The sequence below is a fragment of the Pterocles gutturalis genome, unplaced genomic scaffold (genome assembly GCF_000699245.1).
Source record: "Pterocles gutturalis isolate BGI_N339 unplaced genomic scaffold, ASM69924v1 scaffold5968, whole genome shotgun sequence".
NCBI lineage: Eukaryota > Metazoa > Chordata > Aves > Pterocliformes > Pteroclidae > Pterocles > Pterocles gutturalis.
Genome location: NW_010117925.1, coordinates 205,239 through 224,869, shown reverse-complemented (window position 1 = coordinate 224,869; position 19,631 = coordinate 205,239). Strand labels below are relative to the sequence as shown.

Below are 19,631 nucleotides of genomic sequence, written 5' to 3'. Positions count from 1 at the left end.
GTTGGCATCCCATCAGGTTACAGCCTGACATTGGGCCAGATGAGACATGCTGGAAAGCCACATCCTCCAACACAGAGCAAGAGAGGCTGTTGTTGTTGTCCCTTGGTGATTTCTGAAGAACAGATTTTCAGCAGAGCCAGACTTTTGCTGTCTGATCTCAGTAACAGCTTTCTCATCTTAAAAATAAGACTGCAAAGAATTAATGGGGAATCCGTCTCTGTGATACTTGAGTTCATATTCTTAGTTGTTGTGCCATTTATTCAGAGCCATTCGCTCCTCTTCATTGAGGAAGCATCCCATGTTTGATTGTTTTTACACATATGGGACTGCTATTTGCAATCTAGCTGTCCCCACAAATATGCTGCATCAGCCCCAGTTGGGGACAGGTGTAGGGCTGAAATGAGTTTTAAAGTTGCTGGGATTATCTATTTTATCCTGAACAGACTTGAAATCCCTAAATGTAAAAGGTGTTATTAGTTCCAAAATACACATGCATCTTTCAGTTGCCAGCACAATGTATTGCCATGTTGTGCATTCCTTTGTGTTTTTGTTTCTTGTGTTGGACTGAGATAAGAGGTAATTAGATAAGCTGGGAGGAATGTCTTAAGTGAATTTGGCTTCGTTCCCTTGCAGTGTTTCCAGCTCCACATTTTACAAAAGTGTGCATGCAGGAGATCATAGTCACATGCAAAAAAGAAAAGTAATTACAACATATAAAAGGCAACCCACTAGTGATATTGAACTTGTAAGAGCAACAACTTTTTGAAGAAAATGAGAAGGAAGCATGATATTGCCAGGGTGCTAGGGCAGAAATTGTGCACGCAATGCTTCATTTTAGAAGGAGGTCAGTCAGCAAGGCTGAAATCTGCTTTACCTTTGATAGGGTTTTGTTCTGGATAAACCGTGGTTTAAAAAAGGGATCAGATACAAAGGATTAGTCTCATAACACTTCCAAATATGAATGAATACTCATGTTCATAACTGCAGAGCACAAGCTGATGTGTCAATACCCACAACCTGTTTTATGAAACCTTTCTGGCCTTGCTATTGGCATGGTTTCCCCTCAGTCCATCTGCAAAGACCTCCCTTTTTACAAGAATATCCTTAGATGCTGTGGTGCTCGCATTCATCAAGTGATAATTGCCTCCACACATTCTTAATAAATCAGATAATTTAGAAACTGCAGGTTGACTTGCAATGTCCAGTGAACACAGTCCCGTTTTTGTGCTGCTTCTTACAGAAATCCACAAGACCCCTTATTGGATCATATTAATTGAAAACAGTAACATTTGCTTTTCTGTCTTCAACAGGTTCTGCAGCTGGGATCTGATATTCTTCCTCAGTACAAACAAGAAGCTCCAAAGACTCCACCACACATTATACTACATTATTGTGCTTTTAAGACCACTTGGGACTGGGTCATCTTAATTCTAACCTTCTACACAGCAATTATGGTTCCATATAACGTCTCCTTCAAGACAAAACAGAACAATATTGCCTGGCTCGTGCTGGACAGTGTCGTGGACGTTATTTTTCTGGTTGACATTGTTTTGAACTTTCACACGACCTTTGTTGGCCCGGGTGGAGAGGTTATATCTGATCCCAAACTCATAAGGATGAACTACCTGAAAACGTGGTTTGTGATTGATCTTCTGTCCTGTTTACCGTACGACATAATCAATGCCTTTGAGAATGTGGATGAGGTAAGTGATTGGAGTCTGCCTCAGAAGGATTGTTTGAATTAAGAACTAATTTAGAAGCACACTCCCAGGCATCTGGCAGCAATAAGAGGCAACTGAAGCTCTATGCAGATACACAGGGATGGCCTTAAGCGGCTGGGCTTTACCTATGCAGCATTCCCATGTTGGAGAAGAGGGGTCTGTGATTTCAATACCATGTGTGGATGTCCGTGTTAACGGATTTGGGTTTTAGAATCACTGTCTTGTCATCCAAAAGCATTATTGCACATCCATATCAAAATGGGCTGGACCAGTTGGGATGTCCGCCTGCCACAGGCTCCCCGTTCAGCTCAGACCCACTGATTGCCTTTAAGCAGTCCTAATGCGTTGCAGGGCAGAGTGATACGGTTTGACGTAAATAATCAAAACTCTGTATCTGCTCTGGCTGAAGCTGGTGGAGAATTTGCCACTGGCTTACATGAAAATAGAGATTGCCTCCGAATGAGCATTTTAAAAATCCTGCCCTAGGATTACTGTTTGAACCATTCTGTTATTTTCTCTTTTTTTTGTGATGTCTTTTTAAATGTCTGATTGAGAAGGAGATTTATCTCTATTTTTTTTTAAACAGTTCTTGAGCTACTGCTGGAATTTAGAACTGTCTTAAACAGACGCTGAATTAAAGCTTTTTAACTGCTAAATGTATTAACATTTATTAAATTGAGCTTGCAGCCTAAGATAATAGAGAAAACAAGCAATAACTACGACAAATAATGCATGCACAAGTCAGTGTAGAGAAAATTCATTATTAAAATGCAACTATAATGGCATCAGGACTTGTTTTAATTTTTCTCTAAGCCTTTTATCTTTAGGGCAATAAGCAGATGAAAAAAACCTCTGCTCGTTTTTAAACATTTTAACAGTTTTTTCTTAGAACACCGTTGAGTGGGTTTTTTGTGTTGTGTGGGTTTTGGTTTTTTTTAATTCTCAAATTCTGCAGTTATATATCCTCACTATATAAAATCTACTTTTTTTTTTTTTTTTAATGCAGACTTTGGTGCAGATTTTGTAGAGCTCCTTTGAAATTCCATCCTTGTATCTGTGCTGAGTACCATCTTTTGACAGTATTCCATTTTATTTATAGCAAATATGACAGAAGTGATAATACTTGCAGCTTAAATTCAAGATCATATGAGGGCTGCCCGTCTGGAAGCAGGTTGTACAGTCAAGCTGTGTAAGGAGGTGGTATTATCAAGGTTGTAAATATAATACAACTTCTTAAAATAACCAACTTCAGACTAAGAGGAATCTGATTTTTACAAAAAATGCAGTTTTATGTCCACATTTTTGAGCTTTAATATGTTGAACAAACAGAAAATATCTATGCCCAAGCAGTACGGATTTAAATTATGAGCTTAACTTCTTTTTGTAACATATATATGGGAAATAAACCATCTGCAATATTTGTTACAGTGAGAAGAGTCATTGGCATAGGGCATTATAATTAAGGCACACTTAAAGTGGCAAACTTTAACCCATAAGCAATAAAAACAACAAGGTATCATGAGCTCCAGTGATCATAGAGCTGCTATCATTTACCTTCAAACAAATGGAATATGAACTCTTTTTAATATGAGAACCAATAGTAACATTTCTTTCTCATGAAATGGTATTTTATGGGCCTGAAGCCTCCAGCAGACGTTGGAGTATAAATGCGTATGTACTTGATTTCAAACCCCTCCAACTCCATTTTCCCTGAAAAGAATTGAAGTGGTTTTGAAACCAGGTATGTAAACAGTCAGTCTCTCCTCCTTGGGTCTACATTCACCCTTTTCTCTGTCTTCCAGGGAAGGGCTTTTTTTTTTAAAAACTTTTGGTGATATGTCTTCATTTGTGACATTTAAGACTTTTGAGCTGGTTGGTGTGTTCTGGGTGGTTGTAGATATTAATGCTCTTTATCTTCATTAGGCTTTTAACATTTCTTTTAACTGGGATTTAACTTATTGGCCCACTAGCAGCAGTGGGCTCAAATACTCTTCATAAATAAAGAATAAGTAAATTGATTCATTAAAGTAAGAGTATTTCTCAGTAGAAGATGAGTGTGTCCTCCTTAAGGCAAGTAGAAGAGACAAGAGTTATTTTAGCTCTTGATTCTGGTAGGTTTTAGCTCTTTATGAGATACCCCAGGTGTTGGATTAGGACATTTGTCTTTAGCAATAAAGTTGGTGATTGTGGCATTTTAGAAGTTAACAGAAAATCAGAGCTTAGTGATAAAGACGTTGAGGACAAGTCCTGGTGCAATTTGAGCTCTTGGTGTGGTGGTGAAGAATGGACCCAAATCAGAGTGAATAGCCCTAAAAGCCAGCTGAGTGAAAGATGACTTTCTGAATTTATTCCCCTTGTGTGTCCCACCTCCAAGCCCTCCTTTTTTTCCCCCACATGAAGTATCAAATACACTTTTGTTAGTTGTTAAGGGACTAGGTAAGTAGCGGGGAAACACCACTGCAGGCAATTTCTTTTGCTCCCTATGGGCAGGTCTCTCATGCATTAAGAAGGATACAGAAGGAAGTGTGGGTTTGTGTCTCTCCATTGTAGATGTATACTACATATGTCACATGGGTTCTTGAATGTTCTCATGCAGAAGCTGTTGCGTCATTGTGTAAGATGCCTTATGTACTTCAACATTATCTCATAATGTCAGAATTAAGGAGATAAATCGAAAGACTGATAAAAGGAGTGTGAAAAAGGGAAATGTGAGTTTTCTCACTGAGGGTTGGAGTTCTTCAAATGCAGTCAGTCTTGGCCAGAGCAGGAACAGTGTCCTTTCCATCGCAGACAGGCTAGAGTCTTGTGAAATTCCCACCTGAGGCAAACATGACTGCAAATCAACGTTGTTTTGTTGCTGAGTGGATGTGGAAAGTATGTAGAAAGATAGGATGAAAAGGATTATGACACACAAACTGAGAACTGGGGAGGATTAAGATGATTTGAGGCAGAATTAGAGGTGTAGGTTTCCATGTCTGGAGTTACAGAGCCAGGCTGTTAGTCTGCTCAGGGGGATTTGGATGTGTGACAAGAGGAAAGGTAAGATAATGAGAGGGAGAGATACCTTGCACAGCATGGAGTGATCTAAGTTGATGTGATGGATGAGGAATTAAGTGGCTAAGTGGCACTGAAAAGGTAGGAAAACAAGGTAAAATAGGCTGGAGAAAAGTGGGCTAAAAGAGAGGAAAGTGGAATCCTTAGTGGAATACATACTTTATTTAAGAAAATTGGTAGGATGATAATCCTAGAAATCAGAAAAATGCATGGCATCTTTTGTAATTGGGAATCATTACTTGCACTGAAATAAATTCTGGCTAAACCAAAGCCATACAAAAAATCTTTCATATATAGCAATGTGAGAAGGGACACTATAAAACATACTGAGGACTCCAGGCAGTTTTCAAGGTATGAACCAGAATAGAGAGTGTGTTCTCAGAGTCTCTGAAACTAGGCTGATTTTTTTTTTTAAAGTTAAAGAGTTCTCTGAAACTTCACTTTTAGTCCAGTTTTAGTGCATTTCTGCCTGTCTCCTCTTCTAAATAAAAAACAAAAAAAAAGAAAAAAATTCAGAGTAATGGGGAGTATGGTGTTTGTTGGTCACATGAAGTTCCTGTTGTTGTTAGGCTGTGAAGTATGTAGCAACGGGAAGTTGGATTTTGTCTTGGAGTTACATGTCACTTGAAGAGATTCTATTTTTTTTTCACTGAGCACTTAGCTGTATTTAATAATTACTTCCATTGGTGTGTGCACAGTCACTTATATTTCCAAAATCATGACTACCTCCTTTTGAAGCTAGCAAATTATGTTTCCTTGAGGCTTAGCCTTTATATGTGTTCAGCCTACTAGAGAGAGATAAATATCCAACCTCTGTCAGTGTGGGCTACCAAAAGGTTATTTATAGCGTGGGTAGCCATCGATTCTATACAAGTCACAATTACCAGAGTCACACTGTGCTGAAATTGTCAGCAGACGGGTTTATAGTGTGCCTGAGGACACCGATTCCATTGCCTGTTCACATACGATCAAACTGTGCTACAGCTCCCTTTGGGACCAAATGGGTGGATTTACATCCCAGGGAAACCAGGATACTGTGCAGGTGCTTGGCTCTTGTCCCCACGTGGAGCCATGTCATTGGGAGAGTACCTGGAGATGGAAGGACCTCAGATACCCACTCGGGTACAGGCAGGCTGGTACAGTGCTGCTGAGGGCTGCATTTGAGCTTCTCTAAGTTAGTATATAGAATAAATATTCTGAAAACTAGGTGGATAGACAAGCTTTTGGCCAAATGGAAAATGCTTCCACAAATTAAGTACAGCTGAAAAAGCCCCCTTTTCTATTTGGAAGAATATTGGGTGCTCTTCCCCCCCCCTTGGAATTTTCACTGAGATTCATTGATTTCTGAGCTTGTAATGAAACAAAACCTAGAAGCTTGATCTCATCTCTGCCAGAAACACAGACCTGAAGCGACATGGCACATACTGTGGACCAGATGTCAGGACAGTACATACAGATATCCAAATAGATGGTTTTCAAACGAGTTGTATGAAAGACCATCCTTTCTGCAAAAATTAGTTTTCATGAGCCAGTGGCTGAAAGTGAAAGCAGACAAATTTAAATGAGCTAAAACTCTGAAGGTCTATGTCTATGGTTTAATAATTTAAAACTACATGACCCAGTGGCCTTTAAAATTTAGTGATCTGTGCAGGACATATTAAGGCATAGAATCCTTGTAATTGTAATCTTCTTTTAATTACTATTATCGATCTATTTCAGCGGTGACAGAAACTTATTTGCATCACTGCAATTAATAGCAACTATAATAGGAATGTCTGTAAATCGAAAGCAAATAAAAGCTGATACAATTGGTTTAGCCATATTCACATCTGCAGTGCTTTACTGCAAGCATTCGCTTTTCGGGAGATATTTGAAGAAGGGTTTATGGATCCCAGTCTGAGCAGCATAAGCAAGGTGAAGATAAATCAGTGTGTTTCAAGAATGTGGCTTTGGCTCTGAAATAAAGTCTATTGCTAGCTACCTTGCTTAAATCTAGGTGGCTGACATGGAGAAAATAATTCCCAGAACTAAATCCCTGCTGCAGCCAAGTGTTAAACTATGACGAAAACTCCTAGCAACATAATGACAGATGCACTAAGCCTGGGACCTGGCCTATTCCCCTTTGTTATGCAGTCAGAAGGCAATTAAATATGAAGAATACTGTCATCCTGCTGTAGTGTGCAGAAAAACTGCAATATAATAATAGAATAGCTTGGTTATGGTATCCAAATATAAATGTATCCACCTTAGGCATATATTACATCTGGTCAACCATATTAATCTCTGTTGCTTATTCACCATATCACCCCTGTTGCACTTAGATGTGGAATTGCACTGTGTCTCTTTAGCTTTTATTCAAGCCAAGGTTTTATTCAGCTTCTGCCACTGTTTAATTACCCGCTTTTTTAATGCTGTACAAAGTCTGGGATATTTCTGCAGGTTCTGCTGTGGAAACACACGAATGTCATCTTGATGTGTGGGGCAACTTGTGAAAGGAAGGGTCTGAAGTGGAGTCGATGAAGGGGGTGGTGGGAGGACAGGCAGGGTTGTCCCATGAGATGGATGTGACCTGGTAGCCTCGTGCTGCACTGCCCTGACGTGGATTATGACATGCTAAACTTTAATTATATGTCTCAGGGGTCTTTTTTTCCCCTTTTTTTTTTTTTTTTTTTTTTTTTTTAAATGTGTTGTATATGTTACTGAGAAGCAGATGTTGGGTACAAGCCATTTAAATCCAATCTTTAGTCAGAGCTGTATTAAGTGATTGAGGGTCCGATTGGGGCAAATGGTGTGTGGAGTACTTTCCAGGGCAGCTTTGAGTCCTGCGTGATCCCTTCGCTTGCAAAGGAGAGGAAGGCTTACAAAGGAGGTGAGGCAAATAGAATAATCCGGTCCGATACTCACTGAAATAATGCTGATGGGAGCAGTGCAGATCCACGTTACTGAGGTTGCTGTACACAGCCGTCAGTGGGAGGAAAAGAGTCGCAGGCTTAGGGACAGGCAATTGCTCTGCACAAAATGGAGCCAAGGTACAGCCTTGGAGAAACTAACTGCATGGGTAGTATCGGAATTAGGAAAGGTTTACTAGAGAGACAACCTTGTAACTTGGTGTGAGTATTTAGTTTAAGACTGGGCTGGTGTTGCATCTACCCCTTGGCATCAGGGATATGTGTAGTTCCAGAAGCACCTTCCAGAAACATTGCAGCTCAGGTTACTCTCTCCAAGTATTTCTTCTCTTTTTATTCCTATATTGGCATAGGAAATTTGTAGTTTGTTACTGTCAGCTAAGCTCAGTATCTTGCTCAGAAGCTGTCCCAACCACTGCGACACACCTTTCTCTCCCTCCCATTTCATCCTCCGTCCACCTTCCCTAAGTAACTGAAAATTATCAGATTTTATGATACCAGCCTCTTTTTTTTCCCTGTTTGGGCACACTAATGAACTGACAAATAAGTAGTGCAGGATGCCACATCCCCCTTAACTTGAATTGAAAATAAATATTTTGAAATTGTCCTTTTTATAACCTCAGTTATGCCCTGTTTGAAGTATAGTTGTGCCATAAACAATTCAGTAAAAGTTTGTTTATAATGTTATAGCTTATGGACAATGGGGGGAGGGAAGGGGGGGAGAAAAAAATCTCCCCCATCCTCCTGGAAAAAAAAAAAGATAAAACTCAAACACTAAATTTAGAGGTGCTTTCTGAGACTGCATGAGAAAACCTATTTGCTTTCATTTTCCTGTAAAGACTCAATTTTGTGCTCACTGCAGTCCCTGCTCCCATTGCTACCAGTGGTGCAGGGTGAAGTATTAACTGGGCTCTGCTTGTATCTGGACCCAGGATCTAGATAGGTTGTGCAGACGCAAAGCCCCTTACTCCCATGTGGATTTACGTAATTGAATGCAACCCTACATTCAGTTCTTAAAGTGGTGATAAATTAGAAATGTTGCTTTTTTCTTTTTCTCATTCCAGCATTTTGATTTGTAACTATGCAACTTTATTATGTTAATTGTTTACCTGAAAAGAAGGGTTTCTGAGATATGTTGGAAGATTTATTTTAACATTAACTCCAGTAGAAGCATTAAGGAGCTAACTAGGGATTTTAGAGCTTAGCTCCATTTAAGTAGCTAAGCTCAAAAATTTCTTTTGAGAATGATTTGCTGGTTAAATTTCAAACAGCCTATTCATCCTCCTGGATACTCATCCTGCACTGCACAGAGTAGTACCTTCTGGATATGTGCCTGCAGGGCCACCCGCTCCTGTTGGCAAGACTCACCCTTTCAGTTGTTCCCAAAATCTGTAGGCATTTTGGTTTTTTTTAATTGTATACCATCGTGTAACAACTGCCCCAGGAATGTTGCCCAAGGTTTACAAAAATGTCTTCATTTACAAAAAAAAACCTGTTTCAATACAAAATGCTGAGCTATACCTTGACTTTGGAGAAGCAGCTGTGCGATTCATTTGGGTGAAATTTTTTGTGTATAATTACTTCTGGTGAGGGAAAGGTAATGAAAGTTTTGCCATGGTTCTTTAAGTAAAGTATTTGGACTGTATAGGTATAGTCCACAAAGAGATACAGGCATGTGCAGAGTATGGCTCCTCATGCTTTAAGATGCATCTCCAAAATAGATCTGAGGAGTCACCCTGCCATGAAATACCTATTTCTCACCATTGACTGTAATGACCTGCTAGTGTGACTAGCTCAGATGCAGAGCCTTCCACGATTTAGTTTAGGCTGATATAGGATGCTTCCTCCCCTTGAGACCGTGTTTGCCTCACTTCAACTTTTCAAAGGATAAAAATAAAGCAGAAAAAAAATAATAGGGGTAAAACTCACAAGGAGCTTTTGAGTCACTGAGTCATTGGCTTTGGTGGGGGCAGGTTCATCGTGTCACCCTTCCCATAAACTGCTCAAAATCCACCTTAACTCATGGTGTCTGCAAATCTGTCTTAATTTGCAGCCTTCACATTTGTCCCTGTGCCAGTCTTCTTGGTTAAATATTTCTTTTCCTTCCCTCATGTTTATTTCCTCTACATGCTTAGAAAGAACAGACCCCCCCCCCCGCCATAAACACGCCTATTTTCCTTTCCTTAATCTAGGCAAACACATCTTGACTAGAAACCTCATTTAAAAAACGTTATGAAAATTTTCTTGCCTATTCCAGCTGCCTCTCTCTGCACAGAGATAAGTCTGAATGCATCTCTTTAGGGCAGATCTGTATGTATTACTCCAGGCAGAGAATTCATCTTTGCTTTGTAATTGGGGTTTGGCTTTTCCGCTTGACACTCATCTGATCCGTCCTGGAACTGGATTAACCTCTTCTGTGAGTGCAACCCACTGATTGCTCCGAGTCACTGGGGGATTAACCCATATACCCAAATATTTCTGTTTTTCTCACTAATCTTCAGCTAAAGCTCTTTGTAGTTGTAGAAATTTTTGTTAATTTGCCCTGTAATGGGTACCTTGAGCCTCTGTAATGTTAAGCTTTATCACATTTTGCTTTATTCCCACCTTCTTTGCACTGACAGTGTGTTCCAAAGATCATCAGCAGATTTTGTGACCACATAATATTTCTATTTACTTCACTAAGCAAACAACGTAATCACCCCTGCTAGACTTCCTTTCAATGGTTCCCATTTTGCCATTGTTTTCACAAGTTCCTCAGTCACCTTACACCCCCAGTTGTGGTCCCTGTTTTCTCTGTGCTTCCTAATAATTTCGCCCCCTGTGTTACTGAAATAGTGCATTTCTTTTAGTTAGAAAATGGGTTGCGTTATCAGAGAATGCTGTAAGGAAAACTTGGCTAGATCCCAGCCAACCTAAGCTTAGCAAACCTAGTGCTGCACTGATCGCATTTTGATTTATCTCAATGTTTCTAATTACTCTTTTTTATTTGTTCAGGTAATGTATCTGTTGCATCCTTCTTGATGTGTTAGCTTTTCTGAAAAACATCATCTTTGAAAACTAAAGATAAGGGCTAATTTAATTTTTAGCCCAAGTCTGGATTACTTTTGCTTCATTGCAGCTTGATCACTTCTGTTGTTTTTTTCATCTATGAATAGGAAGAGTCTTTGGGTATTTGTTTTAATGTTCTTTACAAGGAAAAGTTCAACCTGACATTTGGCAATTCTCACTTTATCCCTGTTGTTTTTACCCTCTAAGGTGTAGCTTTCTGTTGATCTATTTTTTTATTTCTTATATATTGTCAGTTCTGTGTTCCTTTTTTCTTCCTTTGGGCGATTACGCATTTATAACTGATGCCCGGCTTTACAAGTTTTTATCTTCTTTGCGATACAGGCTTTGGATATTTTGTAGCTTTTGACGTAAGGACATTCCAGGTGTCTCCTATCTCTGACAGTCCAGTTGTCTCCACTTATTACTGTCTGTGGTTCAATTTACCATCCTTTATAATTTACCATCTCTTGCCTTTTTGAGATCAAGAACCCCAGTCCAGTTTACTTTGTGATGGTTCATTTTTTTATGAACTTAGTCAATTCCTTCTTCAAGCTGATGGGGACTTCTGTAAAATCCTGTCAGAACCAAATGTAGTGTAGCATGACTTTCTGTGGAGTAATTGGCTATTCAATGAAGAAATAAGCATGCTATTGCATCTGCAGAAAATCTCAGCCTACTGTTATTAATAGCATTTATTCTCCAAGCTCATATTGAGAAAGATAAGTCTCACATTGTGAGGCAGCGCTCCTTAAGATCTATCTCTGTAATAACATAATATAGGTTTGGATGCTGCCCAGATCTGGGATATCCAGATTTCTAAGGATGGGTTTAATTTCTCTTCCCGTAAGCGGTGTAAGTGATAGGCTTCAGCTTCTTTGTATTCAGTGGGAGGGGAGAGAGACAGCTCCAGGAGGTGATTCATGCCATCCCAGGCTGAGATGGATTGGGTGAATCAGTCTTCTGACATGCCTCTCTCTTCACTCACCAGGGAGGAAAGCTGGACAGTTCACATAGACTGGATGCTTGGCCGTCAGGTTGCAGCGTTGAGTGAGATGAATTCCCACCCCAGGAGGGTGGTTCGTGCTCAGTCACGGTGTGCCCGTGGCTTCAGCAGGTGTGCTCGAGCTCAATTTACATGAAACCATTTTGCTCTTGGATGGAGATAAAGAGCTCAGGCAAGGCTGCACACTCCTCAGAGGATTTGATCACTTTAGTGGCTAGTTTTACTGAGTGCAGGTTGCTGCAATTGCTTGCATCTAGCAATGCTACGCGTATTGGCTTAAATTTAGCTTACGAAGGTCTGTATATGCTGCAGTCACACCTTTGACTGCAGTGGCAACGTGCCCTACAGCATTTCATAGAAAGGTTCAAGCTCTGCTTCTTGGCCACTCCATAAACTCTTCAAACCACAATGTGCTGAACATCAAAACATAGTGAAAAGCTCTTCCTTTTTTTTTCCTCTGACCTTTTCTGAGGCAGTGTTTTTTGTTAAATGATAAAGTACCGATCCCCCATTTTCAGACCCAGGAGGATTTCGGTTTTAGAACACATTTAAAATGCGTGTTTCATTTCATTTGTTGCTGTTGTATATGTGCCCACAGCTAGCAACAAATAAATAAAAAATCATGGAGTGGAATCTAATTGAAAAAGTGCCTAGAGTTAAAAACACATTTTTCTCTAATAGAAAAAAAAAATTATGCACCAATTTACCATTTCAGCATACTGGCATTTAATATTGAGGTTTAAACAGATTTTAGTATACTTAGATGGTAGGAACTAATGGCTGTTTTTATTTTACTTTTTTAAACATTTATGCAATAATTTCCTACTGCAGAAAAGATTTATTAGATTAGCAAATAACCAGCTTATTAAATCTTTTACGTCTTTTACAAAGATGCAGTTCTGTTATTCTGTTGCTTTAGTGCAGAACAAACTCCACTCTCCTAGTTTAGGAGAACATACTATTGCCTGGCTTATTGGGGATTCCTTAAGTGAAAGAAAACTTCTCTCCCTGCTCTTGCTCGAGGTGCAGAGGTCTGTTCCAACGGCATGTATCGTGACTGTAGGAAACATCTTTCTCAGCCTTATGGTCAGAAAAGTTTAGCTGGATGCCGACAAAGCTTAGACACTTCTTTCATCCTGGAAGTTTGACAATGTGGTGACATATAGGATCTGAAATGGAACGATTCAGGTAATTTTAATAGGAAGGAGTGGTCCCTCTGCATTGCAGACTGAGTGCTGTCATCACTTGTGCCTCCACTGTCAAACTGAATTTCCTTCCTTAGCGTATCAAGAGAATTTGAGAACACGGACTTTGCGAGGCACCTGTATCAATAAACTTGGGCTTTGTTTAATAATGAACTGCTAATTTAATTCCAAAATGGAAGATCCATTTCTTAAAAATGCCTTTCTGGATAAATCTGACATTGTCTACATCCTTTGTGGTGGCTTTCAGCTCTCTGTTAAGTAGAAGTGGTGGTACAAAAAGGGCTGCTTCGGAGCTGCTGCTTGTGTCCTCTCCTGATCCAACGGCCTTAGAAGTCGCTGAGAAAGTCTCCTGTGACTCACACTTGTAACACTTCAGTCGTTGATGTGCATCAGACAGGAATTTGGTTCCAAATTTGACACACAAAATTCAATTCTGGAGTAGGTGGTTTTTCAGTTAAAAGATTTATACAGCCGAGGTGGTTGAAGATGAGCAAGCTGAATGTTCTCATCTGATTAAGACGTGATCAAATACACGAGTCAAAACCTCAAGGGGCAGGATTAGATGGTTCATAACATAATGAGATATTCTCAGACAGAGAAGACAGACCACCAGATATTACAGGCACTTGGTCCAATTGAATAAATATGGCAATAGAGTGACAATTGTTCCTCTCAGAAGGCTGGATCTTCATTATCAAAAACGTGCATTCGTTACACGATTCTAGTGCCAAATGGGATTACATACTCCATTCAGGGTTTCTAATTGCCTCTCTGTTTCTTGAGTGCTTAGGTTACTTCAGTGAGAGCGGATGCTCATCCTTTAATAGAAAGATTTCAAAAATACTCCTTATGGAGCATAAATACAGTTTTTTAACAAAATTAAAGGCAGCCAGCTTTTGAGTGTTTAGAACACTGAATTCCTTCATAGCCCATACTTAATTCAAGGCAGTTACTCTTTCACATAATTTCCACAAAAGAGATCATTGCTGAATCTTAGGCAGAGCTTTGTGTATTAACAATTGTGCATTTATTGTTGGTTGATTTTTTAAGTATAAAGGTACCAGCTTGACCCAACACAGTAATTAAACAATGCGATGCATCACATATTAATTTAGTCTGTGCTTAATTGCTCTTTCCTAGGTAGTGCTTTATGGAATAGGCTTTTAAAGCTTCCAATATTGTATTTATATTTTGCAAGATTAGACATGAAATGTGAATGCTCAATAAATATATCTTTCATTTTTTGGCCTTTAAAGTAGTGGGTCAGACAGAACTGGCTTTAAGACTTACAGCAAAAGTTACTTAAATGAATTATTCTTTGGAAAGAATACAGTTCAATGTCAGTTAAAATGAAAGATTTCTCTTTGTTTTATACATCAGAGATGTGATTGTTATCTGTGCTCAGGAAAAAAGATAATCACAGCACGAACTTTCTCCCAGGCTTGGAAATAAATGCTGTATTTTTATATTGTACAACTGTCCACATAACTTAGAGAAGATGTAATATGGATGGAGTGTCAGACTGTAAACTCTCCTCATCAAGGGCTGACTCTCGTTTTGGTTTTGTGCAGTAGAAAGTGCAGTGTAAGCTTGCCACTGGGATGAACTGAAATTACTGGGTGCAAAAAGGGGACTCCCAAGTTTAGATTCCAGGTCTCTTAACTCCTTCCCTAGCCTTCATCTTGGTAATGAACAGTGACTCTTTAAGTAAAATAGAAATAATGTGTATCTCCTTGACCAGTGCAATAGGACCTGATCCCATTAAAAAAACCCACTCTGCTGTTTTCTCCCTCTGATTTCACAGCGAGTTGTAATCTTTCAGAATCAGGAGTAATTCACTGAAACACACTGCAGGTTAATTTCATGAAATACATTACTAAACTATTCAGTAGTTTTCTTTTTTTAATATAGATACTGTTTCTGTGGAGTGTGACCCTCATTCAGTAGTCCATTGGCCCCAGTCCATTGTGTAATGAACATTGTAAGGGACTTCCCAGTTTATTGAACAAGTTGGCTGTTCAGAGTGCCTCACAGACATATATCCCAAAGCAAATAAGTAGCTATACCTTTAGATGGAAATAATAATGATAAATTAGATCTGTGTCTCGAGTAAATGCAAAATACAGAAATCAAAATGGTAAAATTCCACTTCCCTCCGTGGTATTAGTCATCATGAGAGCCTGAATGCAAATATAGAACTTTAATTTATTAAGGATTTGGGGATCTGAAACAAATTCCAAAAGGATTTGAAAAGCATACAAGAACTTTGTTGAACAGATTACGTCTGGAAATATCAGATGTATGTTACCCTTCAAACGTTACTTGTGAAAAGAAACAGAGGTGCAAAAGAGATTAATGTTTTTCTGGTATGGAAAACTCCAGAAACTCCAGTCTTTTACTGTTTGATAATATAATTAGTCAGTGTTTTGACTAGACTGATTTGATAATGATGCATAGAAGAGGGCAATTTAATCTTGGCACAGTAACTAGAATGTTTGCCTCATTGCTTTCTATGTCTTAATTTCTACTTGAAATTAAAAGTCATCAGCTTCTGAATGTTTTATATTAGAAACCTTCCTTAACAGACCTTATATTTTGAGTCACTAATTAATTTAATGCACAAGTTAGGTATATCATGGTATTGCAATAGATCAGGAACATGTTTTTCTTCTCTTTCTGCATCTATAAACTCTTAAAATACATTGCAAATCATTTATGCAGTGAGAACATACATTTCTTCTTCCCTATCAGATGTTTCTATTAACTTTTTGATGGTCCCTGCACTTCTGTTCCCTAAATATTTATACTTTCATTTTTTTTATACTTCATTTATCTTGCATGGATAAAAATACTGCACAAATACATGCTTTAGGAAAGTATCCACAATGTCTGTTGATCAGAAAGGAAATTAGCCCTATATGCATGTGGTTTTCTTGCCAATGCCTTGTGGTCTTTGTTACCCTCACTCAGAAGGGTGGTGTGACCACAGTTGTTAGTTCCATGTTCAGTCAGCGATAAATGACAAAATATTGAGAGTTGTATTAGCTGCGGTGAAGGATGATATGAGGTGGAGACTGTCGGACTAGAGGAAGCTACCCAGCTGCTCTCTGGTGGATGAGAGGAACACTAGGCAGATTTCTCTGTAGTTACCCGTCACAATTACTTTCTGATGTTTCTCTTGAGCATGTGTTAATGCTGAATGTTGTTGAAGTAGGTGGACCCCCATTTTGACCAAATAGCAATCCTCTGCTTGTATTTAATGGAATACTGTTCTCTGAAAAGCTTTGAGGAAACTCCACTTGGATGGTGTAGTTTCATCTGTGGCTTCATAGAATCGTAGAATGGTTTGGGTTGGAAATCGCTCCTTTTTGTAATAAACATGCCATTTCTCACTTTGGATTCCACAGAACTCTTCTGTTACTTGGGAAGACTGAGCTTGAATGGAGTAACTTACGCACCTAATGAGCACCAAACTGGATTTACCCTGATGAGGACAAAAGTACTGGAGGGGGAGGAGGGCTCGATCATGTATTCTGTCATTTGGGGCATGAAAAAATTATATAGAAAGATTTAAAGCAGATGCAGGAGTCGCTGTACAGCCTTCTGTGTTAACCAGCAGGATGTTTCATGTGAAATAATGATTTTTATTATTTTCTAGGGGATCAGTAGCCTCTTCAGTTCCCTAAAAGTGGTGCGTCTTCTACGACTCGGTCGAGTTGCCAGGAAGTTGGACCATTATCTGGAATATGGTGCTGCTGTACTGGTACTGTTGGTGTGTGTATTTGGACTGGTGGCCCACTGGCTAGCCTGCATATGGTACAGCATTGGGGACTACGAAGTTATAGATGAAGTCACTAATACAATTAAAAGAGACAGCTGGCTCTACCAGTTGGCACTGAGTATCGGGACACCATATCGATACAACACCACTGGCTCAGGGCAGTGGGAAGGAGGACCCAGTAAAGACTCCTTGTACATATCCTCTCTCTACTTTACCATGACAAGCCTTACAACGATAGGATTTGGAAACATAGCACCAACCACTGATGGAGAGAAGATTTTTTCGGTGGCCATGATGATGGTTGGCTGTAAGTAGAATTTGATTTTATTGTGTTTAAACAAAAGGTAGTTGTATAGCTAATATGATGGTTGCATGGCACACTTGCTGTAAGCTTTCTTGACATCCTAAAAAATCTGAAGTACCTGTGAATAATCATGGAATGGACTTGGAATTATTGAAAGTAGGAACTGAAATTCTGTAGTTGCTGTAGCTTATAGATGGTTTGCAAGACTAAATGTAGTATGTACATAAGTGTGCCCGATGTCAACTTTATATTGAGTTCAGGGCCTCTTCTTTATGCTTTATAGATGGCTTTGATCGTGTTTGAAAGGTCTTGGGTGGAATTTGGTTAAAAATATTCCAATTCCGGTAGTCTTGATTTTTGCATATAAACTTGCACAGGCTTTGAGATGTTTGAAGTGGTTTTAGCCAATTCTCAAAACGTTTAGTGATTTCATAAAGCGACTGTGTACTTTATGGCACTGATTTGACTTACAAGTAGTCCTGATTTTATCTCCTGAATGGGGTGGCCTTTGTCGCCAGCAAAGCTAGGTGTGAAGGAAATCGTAAGACATTATACTGCGCCTCTTCTCTGCTTCCTGCTCTTTTGCAGCTCCATTGAAATAGTCTAAAAACAATAGTGGTAAGGCACATTTCTCATTTCATGTGCTGCCAAGGTTAGATCGCTGAGCAGCTCTCCAGGTTAACAGAAATCTTCAAAATGTAGTAAAGACTGCTGAAAATGTTAATATCATTTGGGAGAATTATTTTTCTGTTAAATAAATAATTCTTGGTATTTCTCTGATGCTTTCTATTTCCTGCGCTCCATATAAACACTAAGCAATTATGTAACAAGAGAGCAAACAAAACCTTTTGAAAAGAAGAGCTGCATGATCTCTCTGATAATTATCTTAGCTAACACTTTGAGATCATCTCAGAGAAATACTGAACTATAAAAAGTAAGTTTTCTTGCTACAGTCTTTCTAGATCTGTGGAAGATTAAAGACATTTGTCTGGAGATTTTTTAAAATGCTTTTTAAAAAGAGAGGTTGCTGTTTTCAAAGCATTTCAAAGTCCATAAAAACAATTCCCCAAGGTAGAGCATTAATGAGCTCTTGCAGCTAGGCCATATAAAACCTATAGGTGCCGATTAGCCACTTGTTGAAAATACTTTGTGGTATTTACAGAAGGCTGGGGATTTGGAGAATAAAGTGGATACAGAACATTTTAAATATTGTAATATTTATGTCCTTTGTTTTTTTGTGGAGACTTCTGCTGCCCTGCAGAGGAGGGTCCCACAGAAGGAACTAACCAGCTGTGATAAAAGATTTAGGGTGGGTGGAGAGCCATAAAACCAGAATGAATAATAATAATAACAATAACAACAACAAAATGGATACATGGCCTCAGTAAGTGAAAAGGAAATGGAGCTTGTAATCTGCTTTGCATTGGTTCAAGGTGGATTGTATTCTTGTTTTTTCATCTCTGAAGCACATGTTAAAGATGGGGAATACACACAGCAGTATCAAAGCTGACATTTACAACAACCTGTGTATGTGTGACTGGCTGATTTTAGTAGTTTTCATAAGTGTTACCTACAAAATAATTGAATGTACATGTCAAATGTATGAATGGGACCTGTAAATTTAGTTGTTAGAAAACTGTGAGTGGGATTACAGGATTTTGGGCAAAGGCAAAAGTAGAATCTCAAAGTCAAGAAGCACGGCTAAAGGACAGTTAAGTTGCTTATTGCATAAAAATAATGCTATCAAAATAAAGGTGGCTTCTCTTGTGGGTGGGTTGAAGAGTACTGTGGCATGCTGGAAGGCTACAGGCAGAATAAACCTTTTTTTTTTTTTTTTTTAGATTATTTGCAACTGTAAAAATGCTTGGTTATGATCCAAATAGTTGAATCTTTTGACAACATGTCAATGAAGATGTGAAGATTTTCAATTTATGCACATAAGTGTGATGACTGCTTCTGAAATCCAAAGGAGTTGCTTGGTTGGTTGAATACTGCTTAGAAAATATGCCAACTTCCAGATAGATACGGGTCATGGGCTGTATGCTTGCAATATCTCTGCAAAGGGAGCAGATCTGCAGGATTGTATAAACATGCTTTGCAGTGCCAGCTGCTGAAAACATGATAGTCTGAACACCAAAAGGGGACAGGAGGGCACCACAAATAGCCGATCGGAAATGCAATTTCTCGGGCAATGAAAGTGGCCAGTGAGCTTGGGAAAAGGATTTGGCCCCAAGAAAAGGTGTAACTAAGAACTACAAATCATTCATTGGAGTTGTTTTCAAAACAAGATGTTTCAGTTTTTCTTTTGAAAGTGTTTTGAGATAAACATTCAGCAAAATTCAATTACAGTTCAATCAATAAAAAACTGTTCTAAGCAGAGACAGACTGTGAAATACCTTTGTTAGTTTTCCTGAAAAAGTTTGTTAATACCAATAATGGATATTGGCAGCGTCTTTTCTAACAGGCTGTGCTAAATAAATGTCTTAAACTTAGCACTGGTATCAGAGATAGTAATTCATCACAGTCCCAGCTGCCTTCTCGTGCAAACTGCAGATATGAAAGAAAATCTTCACTGGGTTGGCAGCTTGCAGCGGCTTGTTCTGCAAGCC

At 39.0% G+C, this 19,631-nt stretch overlaps 1 protein-coding gene across 1 annotated transcript in view; it reads left to right on the top strand.

The window, feature by feature from the left end:
• The window catches only part of KCNH5 (potassium voltage-gated channel, subfamily H (eag-related), member 5), a 154,072-nt gene that overhangs the window by 41,202 nt on the left and 93,239 nt on the right, over window positions 1–19,631 (top strand). The window contains exons 6-7 of the mRNA XM_010075987.1: window positions 1,311–1,703; window positions 16,596–17,025. Coding sequence (XP_010074289.1) covers window positions 1,311–1,703; window positions 16,596–17,025 — 823 coding nt within the window. The remainder of the gene's footprint in view (window positions 1–1,310; window positions 1,704–16,595; window positions 17,026–19,631) is intronic.